This window comes from Cyrtonyx montezumae, unplaced genomic scaffold, assembly GCF_038088225.1.
Source record: "Cyrtonyx montezumae isolate F1298 unplaced genomic scaffold, pur_monq_1.0 scaffold_0, whole genome shotgun sequence".
NCBI lineage: Eukaryota > Metazoa > Chordata > Aves > Galliformes > Odontophoridae > Cyrtonyx > Cyrtonyx montezumae.
In genome coordinates, this window is record NW_027071824.1 from 25,638,070 (window position 1) to 25,666,060 (window position 27,991).

Genomic DNA, 27,991 nt, shown 5'->3' on the forward strand with positions numbered 1-27,991 from the left:
GCTTTGACGGGTTAATTTGGGGCCTACAGTGTCAAATCCCGACCCTTTTGCTCAGCCAACGGCGTCGAACCCACGGCTCAAATTCCACCTCCCGCATCCCCTCAGCCGCTCGCTCCCAGCTCCGGGAACAGGGACCGTGCCCGAAGTCCGCCGCACAACCAGGCCCACCGGCCGCCCGCGCTGCGCCGCTCGCCCGGCCCAGCCCGGCCCCGCCCGCCGGCAGCGCGGCCCCGCCCGCCTGACGCGCCGACGGCGCTGGCGGGCTGGAAGTGGCGTACGTGCAGAGCGGGCCGCGAGCGTGGCGCCTCCTCCTCGCCCCGACACGGCGCTGAGGCGCGGCGGGCAGAGGCAGAGACGGCGGCCGCGCCGGGCCGCGCACTCGGCAGAGCGGCCGCGCATCGCGCCAGCCGCCCGCCCGCCCCTCGGCCCTCTGCCGCCGCTGGCGGGGCGGCGATGAAGCGGCGTTAGCGGCTCAGGGAGGGGCCCCCGCGGCAGCCCCGCGCCTGGCCGCCCCGAGGAGCAGGGAGGGAGGCCGCGGGCCGGCGGACGCGCACGGCGGCGGGGGCCGCGGCGAGCCGGGCGGCCATGATGCAGTGAGCGCCGCTCCCAGCGCGGCCGGGCGGGGGCCCGCGTAGCGCCGCTCCCGCCCGCCTCCTTACATAACGCTCGGCGGCGGAGCGGGGCTGCGGCCGCACCATCAGCGCCATGGCGAATGACAGCGGCGGCGGCGCCGGACAGGGCGGCGGCGGCAGCAGCAGCAGCGGAGGCGGCAGCGGCAGCAGCAGCAGCAGCAGCAGCAGCAGCAGCAGCGAGCGAGACCGGCAGTACTGCGAGCTGTGCGGGAAGATGGAGAACCTGCTGCGGTGCGGGCGCTGCCGCAGCTCCTTCTACTGCAGCAAGGAGCACCAGCGGCAGGACTGGAAGAAGCACAAGCTCATCTGCCGCGGGGGAGGCGCGGCGGCCGCGGCAGGGGGCGCTGCAGAGCCTCGCGGCGCTCAGCCCCCGCCGCCCCGCGCCCACGGTTCCCGCAGCGCACGCGGCGCGCACGGCGCCGGGGCCGCGGCCTGCGGCCGCACGGAAAAAGCGGCGGCGGCGGCGAAGGGAGAGGCACCGGGCCCCGAGCCCCCCGGCGAGGCCGCCCCGCCGGTCGATAACCACGTCGCAGCGGCAGCGGCGGCCGGAGGCGGAGAAGCGGCGGCCCCGGCCCCCGCCGCCGAGGCGGTGCTGCTGTACCGGGACAAGTCGAACCTGTACCCGGGCGGCGTGCAGGCGGGGCCCGGAGGGGCAGCGCTGCGCCCCAACGGCCAGACCAAGTCGCTGGTGCCGCAGCGGCTGGCGCTGGAGTACATCGTGCCCTGCATGAACAAGCACGGCATCTGCGTGGTGGACGACTTCCTGGGCAAGGAGCTGGGCGGGCTGGTGGCCCAAGAGGTGCGCGCCCTGCATCACACCGGCCGCTTCACCGACGGGCAGCTGGTCAGCCAGAAGAGCGACTCCTCCAAGGACATCCGCGGCGACAAGATCACCTGGGTGGAGGGCAAGGAGCCGGGCTGCCAGACCATCCGCCTGCTCATGAACAGCATGGACGATCTCATCCGCCACTGCAACGGCAAGCTGGGCAACTACCGCATCAACGGCAGGACGAAAGTGAGTGCGGGGCCGGGTGGGGACGGGGACCGTACCCGCGCGCACGTGGCTGCCGGTGCGCACGTGCGCGTGCGCCGCCGCGCGTCCCCGCGAGCGCTGCAGCACGTGCCCGCGCCCCCCGGAGGTGGCTGCGGCCGCGCGCGGAGGGAACAGGACGGAACCCCGTTGTGTCGGCCTGATTGGCGATTCCCTTCAGGTCCGCCGCATGAGATCGCACCCTCCGTGAAGGACTGCGATGAATATTCATTACTGTCTTTTCAACCCTTTCACAATTTGCTACCTCTGTTCAAGTATAAGGAGGGCAGTGAGCTGCTGAGGGGCGGCCGGCCCGGCACAGACGCGCTGTTGTTGGTGCAGCTGCGGGGACTCAGCTGGTGGGAGGCGGGAGGCGGGAGGGGGAGCGCTGGGAGGCGAGAGACAGCCCCGGGTCTGTTCGGGTGGGCTGAGTTACCTCCTGCCACAGAGGAACGTGGGGAGAACTCTTCGTTTCTTCTTTTTGTTCTGAAATGCGGTCTGTGCGTACCTCCAGTTGAACCGGTGCTCTGCTAACGCTTCTAACGGGAACGTGGTCTGGGTTTCGCCCTGCTAACTCGGATTTTTCCAAGCCAAAAAGTAGTGAAGCATTGGCAAAGGCTGCCCAGGAGGGTGGTGGAGTCACCGTCCCTGGAGGTGCTCCACAAACGTGGGTGTGGCACTGAGGGATGTAGTTAGTGGGCATGGTGGGGTGGGCTGATGGTTGGACCACGTGATCTTAGTGGTCTTTTCCAGCCTTTATGATTCTTTAAGGTTCCAGTGCTCCAGACTCACGTGCTACGAAGATCTGCAGCCTTGCAGGCTTCAGTTTTGTGCAGCAAAGAGGAGCACTGCTTCTGTCTGTGTGCACAGTGTGCTGCTGTAAGTAACGTGCCAGTGCTGCAGTTCTGTGTTCCTTCATGCAGTGTTGAATCACGTGTGTGACTCTTGGGCTGCTGTGTCAGGCACCTCCAAGCAGTAAGCGATGCTTTTGCTAGTTGAAAAGGAGTGTCTGGGTGGGGAGAAATCCCTTCACGCAGCAAGCTCTGCATTTCCATAGAGCAGCAGTACAGTTGTGGAGATTGTCGGGCACTGCTTGATTTTCAGTCACTGCTGAAGTAAATTCCTGTATTTCCAGGGATCAGAGCAGGTGCAGCCCTTTGCTCATCTCTGGTGCAGAAGTGCATTACTTTCCATCTTCTCCTGTTCCCTTGCTTACCTTCCAGAATCAGTGCTTGTGGTGTTGCAGGAAAGCTCGGTTTCCTAAAGCTTCTGCAAGAGTAGAAGGAAATCTGTCCATCATTGTCACATATTTACTAGTGAGCTCACAAATATGTAAATGTGCATTGGTGAGAAGGGCTGCACAAGTCAGCAGAAGAGTCAGACTCGGAGGGTTTGTCTGTGTTTATGAATAATGTCTGCAGGGGTAGCAGTGGTGCAGTGGCTTCCACCCTCCCTCGTGTACCTTTGGTGCCCTGCACCTTCCTTTCATTCTGCCACAGTGAGTAGGGCCCAGGGGCAGGAGCTTCTTAGAAACCTCCTGTCAGAGTTTCTGGCTCTGGGAGGATGGAAACATGGAGAAACCTTTGGGTTATTGGGAAAGTCCTGTTTTTTCTTTGCTTCTCACCTCTGCTTTTTGTGAATCAAGGTTTGATCTCATTCCTGCATGAGTTGTAGTGTATATGTTTTGTTCTTTTCTATGCAGGTGAGTGTGCAGTGGAGATGCTGCTAAAGCACAGCAGTTACTCCAAAGCTTTTCTGTTAGCTCACCGTGCAAAGTGCACTGCTTAGTTCACTTAATCGAATGTAGTCACTATCCAAATTTTTATGAGCGTGTTAGGTTTGCTGTTTTTAACAGAACCTGTCTCTGTGCAATACCAACTTTAACTGGTTTTATTTCAAGTAATAGGACCAAAATGGATAGAAATGCAGCACACGTGGACTCTACCAAATAATCTTATTACTCCCGTATGCATATGTTGCAATTCTGTGGTTTGCTCAGTTGGTGTGTGGGGAACTGGGTGTACCTTTTTACTGAGGGTGCTAAATAAACCAGCGTGCCCTGCCACTGGTGAGACGGGTAATTCCCAGCACCTGAAGAATGCCAGCCTCTGGGGCCCTGCTCTCCCTGCAGCTGTGCGGGTGGGGACCAGCATGGCCTCGTCTGCTGGGAAATGCAGTGTGCAGTATTACAGCTTTGAGAAGACAATTTTCCACTGATAGTTCTGATTTTTTTTTTTAAGTCTAACTTCCTTATTATTATTTTTGTTAAATAGACTTTTATGTATGAAACAAGCCCAAAAGCCCCAAACCACTTGCGGCCTGTCCTTTATGATATTTTTGTTGGGTTCAGTGGTGTGTCTTCTTGGAATACCATCTTTGTTTTCAGATGTTGTGCAAGGGTTGGCATCGTGTCATAGCAGTCACAGGAGCCTTTATCGAATCATTAACCTTTACCAGATCTAGTCCAAGCTCTGTAAACAAGCATATCATACTAGAGGGAATGAATTATAAGTAAATCCTCTCCATAGCGTGCTGGAATTCTTAACTTCTAGAGGCTAAGTCTAGACTACATCTTCAAAAATGTTTTGTTAGCCATATATACCTGTAAAATTTTAGAGTTCTGTTCTCCAAGCTTTAACTAGCAGCTGGATTCTTTCACAGGAATGAATGGATTCTTGATAAAAGGTTTTAAGGAATGGTGGTTGTTTTTGATGGTGGGAGGTAGATGAAACGGAATTGACGGTGACACCGAGGTTATCGCTTCACAATTAGTCCTGGCTCAACTTGCATATGTGCTAGAGTTATGCCATTGAGCTTGCTGTTGATTCTGGATGCTTTATGAAAAAGTGAAAGGAAGTCAGTACTGAGGTGAAGGCCAAGAGAGGGATGGTATGTAAATCTGTCTATGGGGGAAAAGGTACATTATTTTACTAGAGTCTATCTTAAACCCATAGACATTCTGTAGTTCTAGTCAGCAAGGATAAGGACAGTAAATAAAGTGAAGTGTGAGAAATCTGAGGTTTTATATTTGGATTTTCTCTAAGCTAACAGGGCTATCTAAAACTGACCAGCTGATATTGTCCTACCTGACTCGGACTGTCAGGGGATCATTCTTGTAGGATGAGAGGTGTTTGCATACAGTAGGTATAAACAGGCTGACTGCTTTTGGAGCGACTATATAGTTGCAGGTATAATGTGTGGGCTCGCTATGTACTCATCTCAGAAGTCCTGACTCAGAGAATAGCAGAATAAAATAAGGAATGTTCTTTCTTTTTAGATTGTGCTGTTTTTTTCTTCCTCCCTAGGGTAGAGCATGGCAGGTACCAGCAGATGCAAACTGCACTGTCTTTCTCCCACTTCCTGTTGTTTTCCAGGATTTTCTTCTTGCATCCTCTCCCCAAATACTAATTCTCTTTCCTTTCTCTTATCAGCTGCTACACTTGCATGTGCACATATTTCTGTTTCCTGCCTGTCCTGTCCTAGATAGCTGCTGGGGGTAGCTCACCGACCTGCTCACTGAAGCCTGGGGTGAAGCACTCTTGAATCTCACTCAGGAGAAGGTTTTTTCCTTCTTCTCCACGTGGAGGGCTGATAAGTAGGAAGCTTCATGATTTTATTTGTTTTGTTAGGTGTCTCTCTTCTCTATTGCAGGCTTTGCTGATTAGCTAAAACATCAAGTCAGAAGCTTTGTGCCCTTTCCTGATGTTACAGTAATATTGGGAGACCATAGTTACAGACTGGGACCTAATAATCACCATATAAAGAAGCATCTGATCCATCAACTGTCGTTACTTGTGCTCTCCCCACACCCTATGCTACCCATCTCCTGACCCTATCCTTCCCTTTTTATTTAAGGGATAGTTCTTATGTTGGTGAATTACTCCTGTCCTGATCTCAAAGGAACTGACCTGATTGTAAATACTTTATCTGCTGCTTGTAACTTCCTGAGTACTGATCAATTTTCAATATGTTGCTACGTGCTAAAGCATCTTGGAACTTTCTAAAGACCTCGAGTGCTTTGGATTTGACTACTCTGACTATGTCCTATTACATCCTTCAATGTTCGTAATGCTCCTTTAGAAAATGATCTAACAGTGAGTGGATTTCTCACATCCAGCAGTTAGCTGTTCTAGAAACTGGCAAGGAGGTTTTTTGTTGGGTTTTTTTTTTTTTTTTTATTGAAACATTTGTGTAGCAGCTTTCCTACAAGGAGGCTGGATTAGTGTTACCAAGGACAGAGGTTTAACTAAAAAGAAGTTATCAGCTGTTGGAGCTGTCAGCATCTGGTGTAGAACTGAAGGAAGGCAGAGGGAACAGAAGACATAAGTCTTGAGTTTTGCGTATGACATTCAAAATAGTGTGCCAGAAATCTGAGCAAGACTTCTGCGTGTTCTTAGCACCAGATCTTACTCTACAGGATGTTGTAGTGAGTACATGCAGTGAGAAGATGGTAGATAAAAATCAAAGGTGGGCAGTAACAGCTTGGCAGCCACCTGGCTATTGAAGAATAATATCAGTGATGGGGTGGAGGGAAGGTGAGGTTAATGCTGTGCAACAGCTGTGGAGGAGAAGAGCTTCCCCTTAATCTGCCTGTGGCATGTTCTTTTTTAGAGATCATTCTGCATCACTCTTGCATTTTGTTTATTTCTGGGTAGCAAACTTGTTGATTTAATTTGATAGTAATGGATGCTTGCACAGACCAGAATTGGCCACTGAGCTATGGGAAAGAGTAGTGAGTCTTTCTCAGTCTCTCAATACTTGCTTGAATTCCTTGAATCTGATAGAGTATTACAGATGCTTTTGCTCAAGGATTTTTCTTCCTGATGGTGTTTTTGTTGGCAATTGCATTTTCTTCTAGACATGTGTGCTGTTCAGCGAAGGATTATGTGGTGATTCATGGATACTTAGGGCAGCCCGCAGACTTTACATTCCTGTTGGGCTAAAGCTCTGAGCTTTAAAGCTCTAGTTTTGTCCTTTCTTGTGTTCTGGGTCTCAAAAGGCTGTTATTTCTAAATGCAAACGATCATCTGATTGAGAAGCAACGTGTCTAGAAATGGCACTTTTTTCACTGTTTATGGACAGTGAAAACTACAAGGTGGATTAAAAGCTTTTGAGGATACCAAGGTACCAAGTTAGTTTTCCCTGCAGATTAATCTCCAGGAGCAGGTGCATATGTGGGTACACTTGTCAATAACAAAATAACACTAAAACCCTCTGCACACATTAATGTGGTGATTGTAACTGAAGTGTAATATAAATACAATGTGTCCAAGGATGGGCACTGCCTGTGACTCCTATCAACTCTTCCATATTCTTGTGACTTAGGCTGTAGCTTACTGAGCACTTCAAGCTGAAAATTAGTCCCTCTTTATTGGTACAAGTATTTACATGGCCATTCTGTGAACCGGTGTGGGGAACTGATTCATATGAAAAACAAACTGGCAAAAGAAGTGCTTCTGGTTCAGTGTTTGGATGTTTGTGCTGGCGCAGGGGACTGGCAGATGCTGAGACTTTCTTTCAACAGCAGTGTTAATTTATGCCAGCTTAAAGGGTTTGCCAAACTACAGCCCTAGTTTAACAGTTAGGGACTGATTATTCAAAGTTTCATGGGCAAATTTTGAGATAAGAGCTAAGAAATCTTTGCTTTCTATGCATTTTTTTTTTGGTGGTGTTTTTTTCCCTTTTTTCTTGAATGTTTGGTATGAGGCTCAGTATCTGCTGTCAGAAACATGTTGTTCTATCCTTCAGGAGTCTTCCTTGTGACAGTTTTGTACAAAAGCTTCACTGGTCTTCCCCCATAGAACATGCGGAAGAGGGAGAACATTTTCTCTGAATCTTTTTCTGGGGAGGAGAGCAGGGGTCCCTGCTCATCTGTGTCCCCTTGCTCCGTCCCTCTACCTGCAGAGGCTTAGTCTGAAGTGGACAGTCTCAGTAATTATTTATTTTTATTGTCCCATTTCTGCTCCATTCCTTGGTGTGAGGATAGCCCTGTGAAGTGCTGGGTTGGCTCATTGCATGCTGTTTTTCCAGTCCTTTTGGGCTGTATGGCTGCCGTTACATTTTTAGTCGTTGCTGTTTCAGAGATGCGTGCCTTGTGATCTGTACACTAGTGACCTCTGTGTACAGCAAGTCATTAACTTTTTCCTCTTGGTGGCATCACTGATTTTCTGTTGATGTTGCTGATTTGATGCACTATCCTGCCTGTCCTATCCTCAAAGCAGTAGAGTCGTTCTATCTACTTATAAATGAAGCAGTCATTATTTATATCCTTTCTGTCTTTCACATTCACGATTTCCTTTTTACACACTTAAGGAGAACTAATGCTGATCTTTGTGGTCTTTTGAGAAAGTCATTTTGTGCTCATTAAGTCCTTGTAAACTCCTCCCAGTTTCCAAAGATTATTGGTTAACCATAGCTGATGGAGCATATTTTCAGTGCGAGCTTGTTCCAGAACTAGTTGGTAAGTTGCAGTCGTGAGCTTCAGGTTGAAAGCTAATTCACTCACTGTTCCAGAACAGTGTCTGTCAAAAATAGAGCAGTGCTTCTGTGCACGTAACAGCTGCGTGCACTTGAAGACTTTCTTGTTCTTTGGTATTTAACTCGAAATGACTCAGGAGTATTTTTGTTAGCATATAATGTTATAAATAGGTATTGAGTAGGAATCTGAGCGCCTGCCTGTGTATGGATGTGTGATGTAGGGCAGCAATGTATGTCTTGTATGCAAAATGACCTAACATGTTTGTTAAGACCCTGCATGCAGGGTACAGCTAATGGGAACTGATGGTAGGGGTGGTCAGATGACTTCACAAAGCTTTAGATGCAATAAAGTGGCTGAAGATTTGAGGTTTTTTTTTTAATTTGCTTTTTTGATTTGTAAATGTGTTTTAAATCTGTTGATGAGAGAAGCGTGTATTGTCAATCTGCATCACTTTGTGATAGCTCAGAACTGTTGGTAAAGTGGCAGAGGCTTCTCTGGGCATACTCTTCTCTGCTTTGCTGCCTATTGGAGTGCCAGAGTCTATCTGTGTGCTAATGTAGTTCAGAAAGCTGCTGATATGAAGCTAGGACTGTCTTTGAAGGTACTAGTTAAATTAAACCAATAAATCTTAAGAATAGAACAAGCAGCTCAGAGTTGATGAACGACATATTTTTCCTGCTGCTGCTCTCTGTCCTGTTCTGACATCTGCTCTTGCTGTGGTCATCAGGCTGTGTGAACAGCATCTGCTGTGTGTAGCTGGTACTCAGCTGAAGGCGTCAGGCCCTCTGGTTTCACTTGGCTACTGCATTGTTGTTGGAACAGCTGGCACACAGCCTTGCCACTGTGAGAACGGAAGCTGTGGCCAGTTGATAAGGGCATCTTGAACTCACTCAGTTTCAGTAGGCCTGTTTCACTGGGCATCATATCATTGAGGTTGGCTAAAACAATCTGAAACATTCCTAGCTTGGATCTGTTTTTGTTCTGCAGGTGGTAATTGCACCGCAGTCTCCTACAACTTTATGACAGTTTTCTCTCATTTTACCTATATTACAGTTAACCTGTACCCATCACAAAGTCTTGGCTTAGCATAGCTTGCTGTTTTTAAGTATGTGTGCTTCACAAGTTGGTTTAGCCAAAAGTTTAAAATAGAATCAATTCCTTATCTATATAGCGGCTTATCTCCTATCTGAAAGTGTTTTGAAGTTGGTAAGGGGACTTCTTCCATAGTGAGAGAGCGTAATGCACCAGGGATCCTTTTGAGCTTAGAGCAGCAGGCACTTTTGAAGTCACTATCAAAAAATGCCTTACTTCAATATTCTTCATATTGTTTACTCTATTTTGTGCAGTAAATTCATAACAGACATCTGGACAAAGTTATTTTCAGAATGTTTTAGTTTACCCAAGAAAAATGCCACCCACTTACATGTTGCACAGAAGTACACAGAGGGAACCTCTCAACAGGCAGGGGTCAGGCTGATATATTTTTCCAGGCTGTTGTATAAATCAAAACCTCGCAGCCCTGAGCTTATGGTCTTCCACCCTGCTAATCCTATCCATTTTTCTATCATCTGCATTTCCCACAGATACCTCTTGCTGCTTCCTATGGTCCTCTAGAGACCTTGGGCTGCTGGGATGGAGCCCTCACCTGCTGAGTAGATGGAGAAGGAGCAGTTGCTGAGAACAGGGCTGCCTGACCCTGCTGCGCATGCAAAGCATGAGGCTTTGCTCAGCTTCTGGGCCCTGCTGGGTATTTGGCAGCACAGATGCCCCTCCTGTGGGCTATCCTTTGCAAGGACTGCATTTGAAAGTTAAGAGTGCCTGCCTCTTGTGAGATGCCAGTTGATCATCTTTAGTAATAAATTAAAGCCAGATGGAGTTGTACACGGCTGAAGTATTTCTGAAGAATATCCAGTCTTACTGGGAACAAAATTTCTGAAGAAACTACATTTAGAACAGCTATCAATGCTGTTCTAGCAGAATAAATTGTTAGTATTTAAAGTTTACACCCTTCTTGCAGTCTAAGTGATCTTGTTTCAGATTCTTTTAATTTACTTTCTGGTGTTCTTCCCTATCAGATGTCTCTTTTCACCTAGGGATGTGATCTGTTCATGCCATTGTGCATTTATTGTAAGTAAATTCTAATCAGTGTGTAGGTGAAGCTTCAAAATCCTGACAAAGTGATGCTTGTATATAGCTTCCAGCAATTCAACAACTTCCTTGGCTAGAGGTTGGATCTGGACCACTGCTCTTAGCATGCACATATGGATGGACGTACTGCTATTAATTTACGTAATCTTGGTTTTAAGAGCCATTTGTACTTTTGGCTTCTGCGGTATCCTGTAACAATGAGTCCTGCAGTTTGATTAGATGGGGAAGGAACTTCCTTTTGTTTAAAGCCTACAGCCTGACGATTTTCAGCGTCTTCAAGATTCTTTGTTGTGAGAGCTCATTTTGCAGTAGTTTTATCATGTGGAGTTTTAAGCCTGATACTTGTTTTCATACCTTTTTCAACTGATGCTTTTTCCCTCCTAAACTAATAAAGAATTAGTCTTTTTAGCATTTCTTCAGCTCAGTATTGTTCTATACCTCTGTACATTCCTGTTGCCCATTTAAGCAGCTTTATGTGTCTGCTAATCCCTCTTTTGCACTTCCTCCTTACCAAGTGACACCTGCAGTGTTGTTGTCCAGGTACTTGATATCATTCTAACCTTCTGTGCACCTTTCTGCAGTCAGTGTTGGAATGGTTCCCACAGTGTATTTCCTTATTGCGTGTAAACCCTGCTGGCCTGCTGCTCCCTCCCTCTTCCTGGTCACGTGAGAAGTACAGACCCTGTGGGGATCCTGTTGGGAGCTGTTGTTTTTCACTGAGCAGAGGTTAGTTTGCTGTGATGAAATTGCTCCTTCAAGTCATGGTTTTATTGCTATTTACGTTCATCTGTTCCAGTACTTAGAATGCTTTGGAAGTAAGGGCCGTACTTGAAGTGCTTTATACTTAACTTTTTCTACTTTTTGCATTAAAATTAATACCTTGACTGAATCTCCATTACAGCCTGGGCAAAATGACATATAGTGGCTCCCTGAGGCCTCCAACCCTGGCACAGGCTCAAGAGCAACACAGGAGTTCCTAGACTGATGTCCTGAACTTCGTCATTTTCCTCAGAGAAAACAGAGAATGGGAGTGGTAACTTCTCATGAGCCAAAGGCTAGACCAAAATTATATTGTAGGTTGGGTAGATATAAATGAGAGAAACTTTTGCACATCTAGTCCTAGAAATTTATTTTTAAAAATGATGAAAACTTTGACCTGCAGGACAAGAAACATAGATGAAGATACGATCAACTAGCTTTAATTTCAGCTTAATCTTACCCCACTGCAACAAGAACATTGTAGAGGTGTCCTTCGTGAGTTTTAGTTTTTGCTATGCCTTTTCCTCTCTCTAAGCACGCATCCTGCTGCTTTGAAGATGTACTCATTCAAAGACAAAGCTTAGTAGTAACACATGTAACTGCATAGCATTGTTTGTGTTTGTCCTGGGAATTAAATACAATCCAAGCTTTTTGCTTGTGTGTTAGGGTATCTTTGTGCCCCAGGTGGGGGATCAGTCAGTAGAGCTGCCATTCAGATCAGGGGGACTGAGTGTGCTGCTCCCTTGGGTCAGCATTCTAGCCTGTGGCATTTTCATGTGGCATTGTAAGCTGTTTTCCTACTTGTGAATTTAGTTTTTTAGAAGTTCTTTTAGTAACTAGTAAACATTGTTATGTGTTACTGCCCATAGGCTTGAATGCTATTTTGCGTGTATGAATAAAGCACACTAAAACAATGCCTTCCCATGGAGAATTTACAATTAAATACAAGCTCAGTGTTCACTTTAACAGTTCTGTGTGTACCCACCCTCCAGCAAAAAGCTAATTAATGATTTAAAGCACTAAATAAGTCATATCCAGCTAAAACTAGTGAAGGAATTTAGTTACAAGCCTACTGTTACAGTTGCCTACTGTTACACCACCTGCAGTTTGAATTGATTGCTTTTGTTTCTAGCTTGCTTACTGCACTGTCACATTGTGCATTTTCATAGTCTCTGTGAACATTTTATCTGTGAGACAGATTATCTGAACTGCCTTTTGAACCTAGTGGATGGATGTGAGCATGGCAGTAGTGTGCTGTGCATGTAGTGGGGGCTTCTTTTTTTCTGTCACAATTCTGTGTGCTAATAGTAGCCTCTTATACCTGAGATGTTTTATAGTCGGTTAAGGGGCTGGAGGGTGCAGGAAACCACTTGTAGCTAAGGTTGTCTGGGGTATCTTAGTTATTAGTGCTTACAATTTGATTTTGTGAGGATAGTAATAGAGCAGGCACAATTAAAACCCATGCTCTGGAACTTGCTCCTCTTTGTTATCGTACTGCATGTTTGGCAAGTGTCACTGCGTTCCATGAGTTCTTGCCTGCTCTTCCTTCTCCTCCCTCTCTTACCCTTCTATAATGCTTTCATTTCAAAATGGATTTTTCCCGTCTTTGGTTGCATATCTCAGGTCAAATGAAGGCAGGATGCAAAGTCAGTTCTGGAAACTGTATAATCCTTATTGCAGAGATACAGAGCCATCTACAGCATGTAACAGAAGTTAGTAAATGACCTGCCTGTCCACAGGAAATTTCCTAAAATGTTGTCTCTTATTCAGAAGCTATTAATCACCACTGATGCTAAATAATAGATGCATGTTTTAGAAGAGCCTGTACTTATTTTCAGTAATGGTAGAGAAATTTCATTCAAAAATATGGTTTATGGCTGAAAGGTTCATTTCTGCCAACTCTGAGCAGGAAGTTTATTTCTTGTAGAAAAATCTAGTATTTTGCAGAAGTGATTGTTGTTTCACTTTACCTGTTGTGGTACTCTGTGTTATTTTTTGCTTTTTGGTAATATTGACTTGTGGCAGTGTTGCTATTCTCTGTTTTTGGTTTTTTTGCTGATTTTTTCCCTCTGCTGTATATCATCTTTACATCAGTGATTTCCTCTACTGTTGCATCTGTGAGTTATTTCAGGATGTTTCCAAATTTACCTACATTCTTGGGTACAGGTTTTATTTCTTTCCTTTTCTTGGTTACAATCTTAAGTAGGGAATAGGCTTTGAGAAATAAAACTTATGTTCTGCGTATCTTGCACACAGGTCGCATAAATACATCTCACAGATCATTTCTGATAGGCTGACATGATACCCCTGATCTAGGTTGTGATTCCTAATCCCTACAATCTTTCCTCAGCAAGGACAGGACGTTGTAAAAACGTAAGTGTCCTTTGGTTTGCCAAAACAGTTATCTGTAAAAGGATTGTTGGGTACATTCTTTAAAAAAACAAGGAACCTTTCTGCAGGGTTTTGATTCAGCTCATTCTGATCATCAGAGTGGGAAATATGAAGTTTGAGATTTGTGCTGGGCTTCTGACCATGAAAGTAGTGGAGTGACAGTTATAGCAATGTGGTTGACAGGAATCTTGGCAGATTTTAGACTTTTTTTCTAGTTATTATCTACAGGGAAAAACTGACCTGCAGGGGAACCTACTTACCTTTTAGAAAGGGCAGGTAATTTGATGAGGATATAAAGTATTATTTTCATTATTGAAGCAGTAGGAAGGAACTAGTTAACTTTTTTTTTTTTTGCCTGGATTGGCTGTTTTCCTAGCAGTTTCATGATGCTGTGTGTAAGAAGAGTTGGAGCCAGATGGGTGCCTTTTAGTCAGTTGGTATCGTACCAGGTTGTACATATTTCTCCCAAGGTGTGTATTTCTCCCTACCATATTGCTCTTTGTTTCTCATGCGACAGAAACACTTAGGGAGGTGACTTTCAGGGGTTATGGGAAAGCCTGTATGAGAAACAGCAGTTCCTAAACCAGAAATGCTATTGTTGCTGTGAACTTAAATTTACTGTAGAATTGGTGTTGAAGGAGACAGTGGGGCTTCTGTATTGAGTAGGCTGGGACAGGCATTTCCCTCAAACTTTTCTGGCTGCTCGAGTCAGTGCTTGGTACATTGAGATCTTTCTCTTGTGCACATGGCCACGTACTCGTAAAGCAAATAAATCACATTCCTGAGCCAGTCTTGTCAGGGAGTTCATTGTGACTGCGTACATTTTCCTGTCACAGCACGCGCTTGTGTGGGCCTGGGAGTGGGGCAGCAAGCAGGAGTAGCAAATGCGTATGGGGGGCTAATGGTCATGGACCTATGTGCCCGGGGCTGGCTTTGTGGCATTTTACTTTGCGTCTGAAATTGGTGGTGAAAAACAAGTTGTCTGCCCCAGTGTCTGTGGACAGTGTGTTACAACCTTTGTTTTGATTTCTCATGTGGAAATCATCTTGGAGGTATTCAGGTTTGGGTTTACTGCCGCTGAATGCTTATCTAAGCTGAATTAATGACTTGATGTCAACATCATAAGACCTAATCCTGGCATTTGTGATCAGCCTGTAACTCTGTGTGGCTGTAGCTATTTCTCAAGACTTTCTACCAGCCGTGGTGTGAGTTGAGTGCAGATTAATTTGTATGGTGCCAGTTTGTTTGAACTCTGTATGCAGAGTCATCTGGTTAAAACCAAAAAAACCCCAAATATTGTTTACACCAATTGTGAGAGAGGCCCTATTATGTTGTGGTGATGGGATTGTATAGAAGAACTTGAATAGAGACAATGTACATGTGGAAACCCATAAAAAGCAATGTGGACAGAGTCAGCTTTTCTTGCAAATAGGTTGTAGATGACTTGAAAGCATATCGCAGACTGTTTGCTGTTACTTGGCTTTAAACCTCAGTAAGACTTCTACAAAAGGTTACTATGAATTAAAGCAGCACTTTGTCTGTTAATGTTTCACTGTGTAGTTGCTCATTTTTATGAATATTTTAAGAATTCAGATAACTTTCAAATTAGGAGTGAATGCTTAATTACACTAAAGCATTTGTTAAGTTGGGAATACTGTGGGCATTGTTGAACACTCTGTGAGCCCTTGCAAGAATCTTTGAACATTGACTAAAATTGATTTTAAAAGTAATGTAATGTTTGTAGCAATAAATAAATCCTTCTGTAAATTAAATTTTGTGTGCTAAGACCTTGATTTGGATGTTTTATGTAGGTGCTGAAAATGTAAGATACTTACAGCACACAAATACTTTCCTGTCAGGCCAACTGCTGAAGATCCAATCCCATTATTACCTTGTTGTGCAGTCTCACACATTCAGTTTTTTATATAAAGAAATATTTCCTGCAAGCTGAATTTTAGTCTCCTGATTATTTTGTTCCTTAAAGTGGAAACACAGTAATTGTTTCAAGTAAGACAAAATCATCAGTGTATCTTCTGGTGCCTTGGGGTTAGATCTGAAAACTTTGTCTGCACAAAACACTGTAAGAATATATTTTAAGTAGTGATGTGAATGACTCTTAACCTCTTATTATTTTAGTGTACTGTCGTAATTTGTTTCAGTGTTGTGTTATTTTTAGTTGAAGATGCTGCTTCTCTGTACTTTTTCTGAATGGTTAGTGATGAGTAAGTTGCCTGGAGTCATGCAAGAGCAGAACGTTCTGCCTCTTCTTGGAAAAAAGCGGTTTCAGAGTATTATTTGATGGTGTTATTGATTTCAAAGCAGTCATGATGTTAAATTAAAAACAGACTCTTAAAATCTGTGTTGATTGACTTATTTCTCTGTCATTTTTACACAGTGCCAAAACACTGAGTCACTAGTCTGCTTCTCTTGGAGAGAGCTAGGAGTTTTGTGTGGAGGCCGGCCAGTTCTTCAAATGTATTTTACACTTTTCAACAGTTGTTTGAAAGTGTATTGGTTGACTTATTTAATCATACTGTGGACAGATTTATGCTTTAAACACCTTTTTCAGCTACAAAGTGGAATTTTGTGTTTGTCGACATTATTGAAAGATAACTTTCTATCCTTGGTGGCAGTCATTTTCATCTACCTTCCTCAGGAAGCCTTAATTAGTTTTTGATTGTTTGTTAAAAGTTGTTGACTTTCAGGTTTGTTAGTAGACTGGGGTATTAAAGCTCAGACTGTGTATGTTGAATATCAGGGAAGCTATTAATGCTTTGAAGTGCATCAGTAAATGGCAGTTCAAATGTGCTCGTTATTATATTTTTTTTCAGGGGATAAGAGTATTGTAAGCTTGAAGACATTGTTTATGTTCAGAGTTGTGTTAGATAAACCTTACTTTAAAAAAAAAAATCCTTTTTAAGCCAGTGCACAACTCTCTGTGGACTTCATTAATTTAACCCAGTTTTATTTTGCTAATAAGGAATTAGATTAAGCTGAAGGAAGCCAGATGTTAATCAGATTGCAGGACTGCAAGGGTATTTGCACTGATTTCACTGATTCCATTTTAAAACAAAACCTTTTGGTTCAGCTGGCATAACCTTAAGAGAAGATACATCTTGGCTAGCAGCCTGGAAAACGCCAGCGTGTTAACTATTAAGGAGGATACCACCTGCACTTTTTCCCCTGGAGTTAGCAAACTGGCTTGGTGATCCCTCTGCTTTTGGACATTTGATAGTAGTAACAAGCTCAAATGTACGAAAGCAGCGAGAACCTTGTTAATATTTAAGTGTTGTTATCTCAGTTAAGTAGTAGATTAGCTGGGGGCTGTGAAACATTAAAATTCTTGTCTGGGAGGTAGGAACCGTGTTTTAAGTCTTCCTGCTCTGTGTGCCTGTAACGTTGGTTTCAGTCACTTTCCAGTTCACCTTTGGAGGTGTTTCTCTGATTGGCCCAGTTTCCTCAGGGTTCTGCTGAAGTGCTCTCTTTCCAACCTTCCAAGCATCTTCAAGATCTCTCTGAGATTAATGGCTCCTGTTTGAGCATTTTATGGGAGCTTCTCCTTCCTATATGTGATTTATTTATGTATTTGATTCATTTGTTAAAGTATGATTACATCCCATGTTCATCTTCTGAATATCAGACCTGAGCAATGGCATTTCTTTCTGTTTTATTGGGAAAAACAGATGAGTTATCCGAGTTTGCATGCAAGTTTTATCATTGGTTTAAAAACTCTTGTAAATTTCTGAAGTCCTATAAACACGTGTGAATGAGAGAGGTGGTATTTGGAAGCCAGCTTCATGTGATGTTGCTGTTGAGTGCAATTTGAATTGAACGTTGAAGATGGGTGCTGACTGCCATGCAGCTATAGCAGGAAGTGCCTGGCATGTTTACCAAGCAACATCTGTGCTATGTGCAGGGGCTTAGGTGTGAATTTAAAGTAGGTGTGGGTGGGCTGAACATGGCCAGTGAAACAGTGTGAGTGTTTCTGCTTTACGATATGCCTCAATTTATTGGGGGGGGGGCTGAAGTGGGAATTAAGTAGGTAGGTGTCCCTTAAAACTGAAGGCAGCTGTAATGGGTAAAGGAGGGTGTTAACTCGGGGAGAAACTGAGCAGGCTGCTGCTGAGTAGCCAGACTGCTGACTGGGCACAGCTTTTGCTGAACTGAGAAATCATGTGATTTCTCATATGATATCTTCTTAATATTATTAGAAAGTTAGAAATAAGTGGTAAGAGTGTTTATTGGTTGTGCCAAACTTGATAGTGTATTACTTTTTTTTTTTTTTGGCCTGTTTCCAAATGAGAGTTGTACCGAAGTGACTGGAAACCTTGCAGTGGCTTTTGTGCTGAAAGGTGTGGGGAAGGGTGGGTTAGGTCAGGCTGCCATTACTTTCTGAACTGCCTGGAAGTTCATGGAAAACTTAAACCACCTACGTAGCTGTGTGCTACTTCTATTTATAGTGCAAGAAGTTATTTCAGCTCTGTTTTCCCTCTCTCCCTACCTATCTGAGTTTGTTTTTCAACTTTGTTCGGTTTGCCTTCAGCGTGCCAGCTCAAGAGCAGGCAGCTTTGCCAAACCCACTCTCCTGATAAAACCCCTGCTGCTGCCTTCACAGCCTCCTCATGGCCTGGGCTGACCTGCACTTCTCGTCCTCGCCTTCAGTTGGTTTTTCCTAGAAGAGCTGTTTGCAGTGTACTTGCCAGAGTATGATCCAGATAGCTGCTGGTTTCAGTAGGAATTTTGTATTGTTTTTTTTCTTTAACTGAAATTAAGTGGTTTTAGCGTATCTGTGGAGAAAAATGCTACAGAAAATAGAAGTTGCTCTCCTTTGCTACCAAACAAAGTGGTTGGCAGTGGTGATAACTTAGTATTAGGGAGAGTGTTTCAGAGCTGCTGGAGTGGGTGGGACTCTTGTTATTGTTAGTTTCCAACTCAATTTTAGAGATGCCCACTCAGTCATGGACATGGTAGCCGCTGTTGTTTGTTTCTAGCCCATAGGTAGCAAGCTTGCTCTCTTCTCATAGGTTCTCCAGCTGACAGTGATTGAAAGATGCAGATGCTGATATTTCTGTCCAGCTTTTCTAGTTACACAGTTCTGACTGCTGTAAACACCTGGCTCCCTGGCCTTTTTTGCTGGGTCATGGAGTAGGTCAGCATAAAGACTTGGAGGATGAACGTCAGTGCTGAAATCCTTGAATTAGCTGCAACCCAAAGAGTTTATTTTGCCACTTTCAACTTCCTCTGTTTTGAATAGACCTAGTAGTTCTTCCCAGTTGATAGGCTTTGTTGAAAGCTTCTGTCTCTGGTTGTGAAGAATTGGCAGTAGAAAACATGAATCCAAGCCTATTTGTACCACATTAGCGTGGTGAAGTCAGTAATCTTGATCATGCTCATACCAAATTGTACCAGTGCAGGAGGTTTTTTTCTTTCAGTTTAGTTGTTATTTTCTACACCTTGAAAAAAGTCATGTGCTGATGCACGTTGAAACTGCGGTGTATTTCCTCAGAACTGTTGACTGGCAGGGATGAACAAATACTTGAACTAGGGTTGCATTAGACCACAAAGGAACAAGTCAGATATTTTATTCTTTTTCGTTCCAGTGAATGTTTTCTCTTTGAATAATATGTCTGATGACCCGCACTGAGGATTTCCATTCAAGTCTTTGTGAGAGCATCTGATAAATTTTGTTAGGAAGTCATCAGTCTTGCATTTAGACGTCTTGTTTTACTCTCTGGGATTTGTAGTTCCTTCAGCAAACAGCAAAAGTGACATCTCCGTGACTGATGCAGTTTTCTTTAATCTGAGCTAAACAATAAAATTTTATATTAATAAATTATGACACAACACACGTCCTCTCTCCGTTTTATTGCATTGTTTCTGTATTTTAGTTTTCCTGGAGGAATTTTGTTATCATGTAACTGGTATTTTCCTCCCTTTCCTAAGAATTTGTTATTAGTGCTTCCTTCTTTTAAGGAATGGTGCAGTTAGAGAGATCTGGTTGTGAGAGGAATGAGAGAGGAGAGGAAAAAGCTTCAATCTGTTTACTTGCATCTCTTTTCTTTGTGTAGGGGCTAGGCTGTCATACTTGGTGAACGTGGCTGGGGATGCTTTCCCCTTGAACTCATACTTCGTGCTGCACTGCAGTGTTGTGCTGGCCAGAGTCGAACGTCTTATCTGATGCCTCTTCACAGACTGAACAGAACTTTACGGAGGATGGATTATTCCTTCTGCTGCCTTTCTTAATTTAATCACAAGTTACAGTGAGGGTTGGCAAGCTAAAGATGGCGATGTGTAGCAATAAGATCTGTGGTTTTGGTTCTTCTGTTAACAACTTAGTGTTGCTTGTTTGGGGTGATAACCTACAGTTCGTTTTCCAGAGTCGAACCCTTGGAAGCAGAATGCGTGTGCATGAGCGATCAGCAGCTGCTTAAGTGTGTGATTAATTTCGTTTGACAGACACAAGTTGTGCTGATTGCAGAGCAGCGAGGGCGCTTTCATGCTTTTTCAATTACTCATAAATTCCAGAGGGTATCTTAGGACAGCGCTCCTGTGCTAGGCATGAGTGCTTAGGCAGAGTGCTGCTGGATTAAAGGCTAACGCTGAAAGTGTTCTGCAGAGGAGTCCAGTGGCGACTTCACTTCTGCACAGAATGATTCTGAGATGACCAAATGCTTAAAAGCTGCAGTGTCTGAGAAGCACGAAAGAGAAGACCTTGTCTATTAAGCAAATGGAAGCAGTATTTTGAATCAAATTCCCTGGTAACTATTATGGGAGAACAGATGAGGTAGCTTTGTTTTGGAGAGCCAACACCCTTACTGTTTTTAGTATAAAAATTTGAGGAATTTTGGACATTGTGATCTCAAATGCCTGTCTTTTTTGACTGCCATTAACAGTATTTAAAAAAAAAGTCACAAACCTAAATTTTCTCTCTTCCTGATGTATGTATTTGCATGCTTATGCATATCATAAAACAGCAGAAAAGTACACGATATCATTATTTACATGGGTAACTTTTCCATCCTTTCCCACAGAGGAGAAATATGAGTAATCTCGCAGTACGGAGCAGTTTGATGCCAGCTCACTTTGCATTGTCCCACAAGGCAGTACATTTCATGTGTCCTGTGAAATGTTAAGTTTGTTACTTTCCTTATCACAGCTTAATTGGAGAAAGGGAATTGTCACGCTAACTGGGGAACACGACATACATTGTGCCATGCTGCCTGATGGGCCAGTTTGTTTGCTTTCCAATTTCTTGCTAAAGGCTGAGTCATTGTTACTGTTAGAACAAATGCATATTAGATAACTTATCGCAGCAAAACTCTCTTGCAGTTAATGATAGCAGAAGTTTCAGGCTCTGAAGTAAAAAAACAACGGCTTTTGTTGTTGTTTTCTTAGTGTTAGTGACAGACTGGGAAGGTACAGAACATTTCTAACACAGAGTATGGCTGATCTCTCTGTTAAGCTGACAACAGCTGGCATTGCCCCCAGACTTTCCAACAAGTGCTGCTAGGTCTCTATTTCTTCAGCAACTTTGAGGTTGGAAAAAATACGGTGTTGGCTGGAAAGACCTGAGAATTGTGCTTTCTGAACTTCTAACTCCAGGGTCTTTCAAAGGCACTGACAGGTCGTTTGCATGCCTGGAGACATTTCCATATCTGACTCTGATTCCTCGTGATTTCAGAGAGAATTGAAACTGCCACAGCTACTTGGCCTCCATCTTCATCCTAAATGAGTTAGAGCAGTTGCTTCTCATGGGCAGAATAATAGGAATAGAGAAATAGTGAATGTCAGCGCTTGATTTTTCACAATACCTCTCAGCAAAACTGATATTACTTGTTTTGTTAGGAGTGCTGGTATGGGCTTGGATCCAGCAAAACTCAAGATCTGTGTCCAGTGCTGTGTGTGCTCCATGAGAGCGCAGCAGTGACTCTGGTCCATGGACCTTCGGTGGAAACCAAATACCTTCCTCTTCCAGCCCAGCTTCACTTTTTGTTCCTTTTTTCTCACTAAGAAAGGAAATTACAGAACCCTTATTACATTATTTGGTATCTCTAACTCATTGTTTTGATTTTGTGGCTTTACCTTCCTGCAGTAAAACTGATAAGTAATGGCTTTGCCAAATAGTAGGTCACATCATTTGATATTTTTATTTACATTAATGAGAGTTGTGATGATGACTACTGCACTGTGATTACTGTAAAGGGACTGAGAAACTGAAATGCCTAATCTTAAAAATTGCAAGTATATTAAATGTACTTTGGAGTACTTGTGGTGTAATGCTCTTATCAGTGTTCTGTTTCATGTGAACAGTTTGGCAAACATGATGTCCTTGTAGGTCCTAGAAAGATCTACCAAAGCATCGCTTCTTCTCGTATTACAGTATATCTGTAAATGAAGGTTTAAAATGTTTGCTGCTGTAGCAAAACTGGTTTTGTTTACAAGCTGTGTACAAATATTTTACTCATTGAGCCTACTCGGAACAATTTATTGGAACTAACGCAAGCTGGAAAGCTTGACTTGTTACCGTTAAGAAAGGGAAAAGGTTAAATTTGGAGTATAAAGAAGAAAAAAAAAGCACTGATACTCTTGGTTTGAAATAACTTTGGACTGATTTTGTGCAGCTAGCGTTTTAATGGGAAAACTATTTTTGATATTGTTCAGAATGAAGTTGGAAATCCAAGGGTCTGAGTTCAGATTGTAAAAACCAGGCTAAATCTGAACTGTATCATTGAATTTAATTCTTTTTTTGTTTGTTTGTTTAAATTTTTCCCAAAACCAAATATTCAGTGAGATTAATAGTGTATCAGGTTTTTGCTTTTTCGCATTTCTCTGAAATCCTTGTTATGGCTTTTTGCAGAAGTTACATTGTCTGTGCAGGCATCCGAGTATGGTGATGGCAGGGTACACATGAAATTCCTTGGCCAGGAAAACTTTGTTCTGATCTCTTTCGAAAGCCTGGAATTATTATTTTTTCCTGGAAGAGCCTAAAGATGTTCAGACATGCTGTACCACAAATGGGCCATGCTTGCAGACTGGGTCCTGATCAAGCTGATCAGACTGTTAGCAAGCAGCATGTCCACTTTGTTTCCTGTGCACGTACACATGGCAGGATTCTAATGAGGTAAATCACTTTGCAGTGGTCTTTCCATCATCTTGGACAACGCAGCATAGGAATTTACGTAGGTTGAAGTTCTACTGTATTGGAAATGGTTTAATGTCCTTGGGTTATTAGATTTCACTGTTCAGTGCCTCTTTTGAAATTTCTCACTTGTTGAATAAAGATGATGTTTTTGTTGTATGCGTAGGCTTATTTCAACAAGGGTTCAAAGACCTCCTATGTACGGTGGAAAACACAAGCAAAAAAATGTACTTGAAGTAATTGAGCAAGATGGGCTAATTGTGCTGTATTATAAAGCCTCCTAAAACAAAGTTTGACACGGTTATTTGTGGAGGAACTCTTTGCACTGGAAGAAGCAGGAGAGGGGGGGGGGAAAGGATGTAAAGGATAGCTGTCTGTGAACTTGAGTCTGGAAAATAAGTCTCTGTTTCACAAGAAGCATTAATTATGCACAAGACATTTTCCTTCTCATGTATCTCAGTCAAGGGAGCCAAGTCCAAACTGTTACCCACAACATGGGAGCAGCCCCACCTGCAATGCCTTAACACTGTACCTCACAGTATGTTTCATCCCTTCGTTGTAGACATCTGTGTTCTAACAAAAAAAACCCACCTGCTATTTCTAATACAGTTCGTGTTGTTTGTTTGGATTATGTAGTAGTAGCTAATACAGATGAAAGGCATGCTTTTCCTCCAAAAGGGAAAAACTAATATCATTTTCCTTCCTTGATTGTAGGCCATGGTGGCTTGTTACCCAGGCAATGGAACAGGATATGTGCGCCATGTTGATAACCCAAACGGAGATGGAAGATGTGTTACATGTATATATTATCTTAACAAAGACTGGGATGCCAAGGTATGCAATTTTTTTCTATACATTTTTACATATACTTGACAGTGTGTCTTTGCTGCAGGGCTTTGTTTGCATTCTTTCTTCTGTCTTTGCTTTCTGTGCAAATGTATTCCTACATTATGTTAACCTGGACATCCTTTGCCTCTCATTCTGCAGTTAGTGAGACGTTCTATAAATGAGGCATTTATTTTCAAGGTGTCAGTGTAGTTCAGGTCAGCTCAAATCTTTATATTCTTGTGGATATGAGGTTTAGAATAGCTAAGTATTTATGGCACCCTTCAAGTGGACTAAGAATTCACTGCCGATGATTTAAAACTCTGTAGATGTGGTGACTGACTTTATAATAAGGATTATCCTAGCATTTCTGTGATTTAGGTAGATTTGGCAAATGGACATAGCTAACTGGGTGTGATAAAGTCTTTGATTTTAGCTCCAGCATCTGAAATATTTCAGAATGTGATATTTGGTACTTTTGAAAACAGTGTCTTACTATGTACTTAATGCATTGGTTTAAAATATTTTAATCTGTAGGTAAGTGGAGGCATCCTTCGGATATTTCCAGAAGGTAAAGCCCAATTTGCTGACATTGAACCCAAATTTGATAGACTGCTATTCTTCTGGTCTGATCGCCGCAACCCTCATGAAGTACAGCCAGCATTTGCTACAAGGTAGGACTGATGGGCTCAGATACATTGCATGATGCTTCTTTCTGCTAAACATGAGGGAATCCCAATGAGAAACAGATGGGATTATGAATTATGACCTAATCCTAGCTCTTTGGATGTCAAGCTCCAGTTGCACTACAGCAACTTGATTTTTTTCTTCTGGATGGCTTCTGCTGTGCTGCCTGTTTTATCATGTACTTTGGGCTGTGCACTCTCTGAGCCAGGGTAGACAGGCCATTGTACTTGAAACCTCAGAACTTGCTGACTGTGTACTCACCAGAGCTGCAGAGGACCACGTGTGGCTATAAACAGACCTGTAGCCAAGGGGTATTACCTGTGTTGTTGCTCTGTAAGATCCTTTCCCATTGTTACTAGCACAGAACCGTGCTTTTTAAAGATTGACAGGGTGTTTCAGTTTTATACCTGCTTTCATTGGGAAGGAGGTAGTTGGTAGCAAATGGTCATGTTCACTCTTCCTTCAACTCTACAGCTGACTTAGTTTGGGAATTGGGGGAGGGCTGGGGGTCAGTAATAGCCATTGGTACATTCATCTTTTTTTTTTTTTTTTTGAGTATTTTGAGGGTTTGTCCCATTTTGAGTCACAGACAGAACATGAAACTCCTTTTGTTGTTGTTTAGGGGAGATGATGGTGCTAAATGTACATGTGTTCACTGCCTGATTTATTGAGTAAACACTGCCTGATTGTGTTAATAGATAAATCACTGGGGGTTGTTGATCCAAACTTCCTGTTGAACACACAGCACTGAACATTAACTAGGGCACTGAGATAATGCAAGTACCTCTACAAGAAGTAATTTGAAACTGCAGTCTGCACGTCTTCTTATTCAGAGCCTTTCCCAAGGCTGCAGCACTCTCCTTTCCCCTTCTGTGCTCTGGGCAGAGGGTGAAATGCCATTTGCTAAAGCTCCTTAATGTCTTTTCTCAATAGCTGGCATTTCATACTTAAATCCTCTGTGGGCAGTGGAAAACCAAAGGAGCTGTGTAAGAAGGGATAGTTAATTTTCCCTTATGGCAAATGTCCAAAAACAGTTTCTTGCAGTGTGACTCAGCGATGGACTTGACCGAGTAAAGCTTAAAGATGAGGTCATGGTGCAGAGATTGCCCTGTTTCAGGGCAAGAGCTGTAATAGCAACTTACTGTGGGGAAAAAGTACTTACAGTCTCAGCGTCACCCTTTTAATGACTATTCAGACAATGCCTACTGCTTGCTTTCTCCTTATGAAATATTCCTTTTGCTGAACTGCACAAGTGTGGTCTCACTGAGTTTTACATCAAGTGCTTCGCTGTAATGATTTTCTTTATAGTTCAGGAGTTTTTTTGTTTTGTTTTTTTTTGATCCCTTTCCCTAGGTACGCAATAACAGTGTGGTATTTTGATGCAGATGAAAGAGCACGAGCTAAAGTAAAATATCTAACAGGTAAACTCTTGTTAATATCTCCTGTTCTTTGGTTGGTTGTTTTGGTTTTTTTTGTTTTTGTTTTTTTCTGGAAAAAAAGCTGAGCAGTCCAACCTCATGTCCTCAGCCCACCTTGTACACAATAAGGGGGGAAAAAAACAAGACATAAGTCATCTAGTCAGGCTTTACAGGGACGGTGATCCAGTGGCTAAGCTGCAAGCCCATGACTTGGGAAATCCAGGTCAGCTCCTTGTTCTGCACACACTTCCTCTGGGACCTGAGGCTGGTTGGGCTTTTCACATAGGGGATGCAGCCTCTCCCTGCCCGTGTCACTTTGATAGAAGTGGTGGTTAATAAATGCACCACAGGACTGAGAGCCATGCAAGTACTTCTGATAGGATATGGTGATCTGATTTGACTAGAATCTCTGTGTCAAGAGAAACAAAAACCTAAAATTAAAATGTGCAGTCAAAGAATGGAGTGAGTTCCTCCATTTTCAGTTTTACATATTGAGCATCTGTTTTCCTTTTCTAACTTCTCCCTCAAGAGGAAGTTGATCTAATTTTCCTGTTCAAATTAGCGTTATAAGGAGAAATGGTTTGGGACTTCTGTCATACCTGTAAATGCATCACAATTTGGTGTTTGCTATGGTAAAAACAAAGCACAATCAGGTGCGCATATGCACAGCATATTTCTCAGTGGTTTTGCTGAGTGCTCTGAAAAGGCATTTTGATTTTGGATGCGTGGGTCCAGTCACTTCCAAATCAGATTTGTTCACAGCCTTTTGGTGCCTGCAGCACTTCCGTAGTGCAGAGCTGCAGTTGCACTGCCTGTGGTGCACTTGTGGCTCAGCGCCTTTTGGGAGCGGTCAGAGAAAGTCCTGCCCGGCTAGCAGGGAAGGACAAGAAGCCAAGGGGCAGGGGTCGGGGTGAGCTTGGGGTGGCGGTGGCACTCCCAGGCCGTTGGGAATGCTGGTGACGCATGCCTGGCCCCATGGGGCTCTGCGGGAAGTGTGTCGGCGCTGGAAGTCAGCCTTCACGTCACATGCATGTGACCCTGCACCTTATAAAGCTGCCGGAGAACAGTTAGAGCCATTTGGTTTGTCTCCACGCAGCCTTTGGCTGCTGGAAACGGCTCGGGTGAGCAGGGGCTCTGCCCCCTCCCTCTGCAGCGTCCCCCTCAGCCGTAGGGACTTCAGGAAGGAAGGAGGAAGCTTAAATTTTGCTATTTGTTAGCTCTAGAACAGATTCCTAGTATTAAGTTATTCCTATTCATCTCCATCGCGGTTTCAACTGCAATTAAAATTGCAGTCTTTATCTGTCAGTAGTGAGAACTATGCAAGAGTCTATTTTTCACTGATATTGGAGTTACAAAGTAGAGTATTCATTTTCTCGGTTAAAGCCAAGCAAATATATGTGAGCTTCCTATGGGTACAGAATATTGGGTCTGCTAGTGTTTTGTTAGGGTGTACTTGAAGTTGTTCAGATTAATCATTAGGACAGAATGAAGCGAATTATTATTATGATTAGCACGGAGTCAAGTGGGATGTTGCATTTAAAGAAACACTGAAGAATTTTTTTACAAAGATAAATACCCAGAGACTCTGAATATTCTGATCCAGAATAGTGGACCCCCTCCTCAGGTCTTAAAAGGCTGTTCTAGTTTTGTAAAGGTCAAGGTGATTAATTTCAAAACTGCACTTGTGACGTGAAGTGTCCAGCTTTCTGTTTGGCAGCCAAATAAATGTCTGCTTTGAGAGTAACCACAGCTCATGGGCATTACAGAGCACAGCACGCAGAGCAGGGGCACAGAAATGTGAGTTTGGATGGATTGTTTGTACTGGGTCATCCTAGAAGATTCCCTAGTAAAACTAATCTGGAAAGTGGTGCAGCCATTGTGTAGGCTGTACTTTGATGAATGCTGAAAAATAATACTGAATTCCTTTCCATCTTTCTGCAGGTGAAAAAGGTGTGAGGGTTGAACTTAATAAACCTTCTGACTCGGTTGGGAAAGGCGTTTTATAAGCCTTTGTTATAGCCACTCCTCTTGCTATTCTCCCTGAGAAACCTTGATGCTATCTATTAACTTTTGAATGTGAATAACAAGGTAAAGGAAAATCAACAACGAAACAACGTTTTAATAAAGAAGCATACAGTGTTTCCATGTTGCATCAAATAGAAGATTTTTTGACTGCTGAAGCATCGTACTATGTGATTGTCACTCCAGGCCTGTGACTGCTTATGTGAAGAAGATAAGCAATCAGTAAGGAACAACATATGCATCTGGACATAAACAAGTGCCCTACATAGAATTTGTTCATCCTTATATTTTGCCAGACCTGTCATCCAGCTGAATCCAATTCATCACTCCTTTTTTTATATGGTAAAAGTTTGAATTTTGGGTAATTTTTGTATGACCAGGTACAGTTTATCAAAATTGAGTCTTAAAAAAAGAGAAAAAAAAAAAAAGAAAACAAAAAAAAAGAAAACTACAGTATTCTCC

The 27,991-nt window shown here is 43.5% G+C and overlaps 2 protein-coding genes across 2 annotated transcripts in view; one reads left to right on the plus strand and one right to left on the minus strand.

Annotated features, from left to right (window-relative positions):
* The window catches only part of SPRTN (SprT-like N-terminal domain), a 181,358-nt gene that overhangs the window by 139,932 nt on the left and 13,435 nt on the right, over positions 1 to 27,991 (minus strand). The gene's annotated exons all lie outside the window — the stretch shown is intronic.
* On the plus strand, positions 322 to 27,977 carry EGLN1 (egl-9 family hypoxia inducible factor 1). The gene is made up of 5 exons (XM_065730430.1): positions 322 to 1,647; positions 23,292 to 23,411; positions 23,940 to 24,076; positions 25,443 to 25,510; positions 27,449 to 27,977. Exons 1-5 carry the CDS (start codon positions 706 to 708, stop codon positions 27,511 to 27,513), a joined length of 1,332 nt encoding a protein of 443 aa, XP_065586502.1. The 5' UTR covers positions 322 to 705; the 3' UTR covers positions 27,514 to 27,977.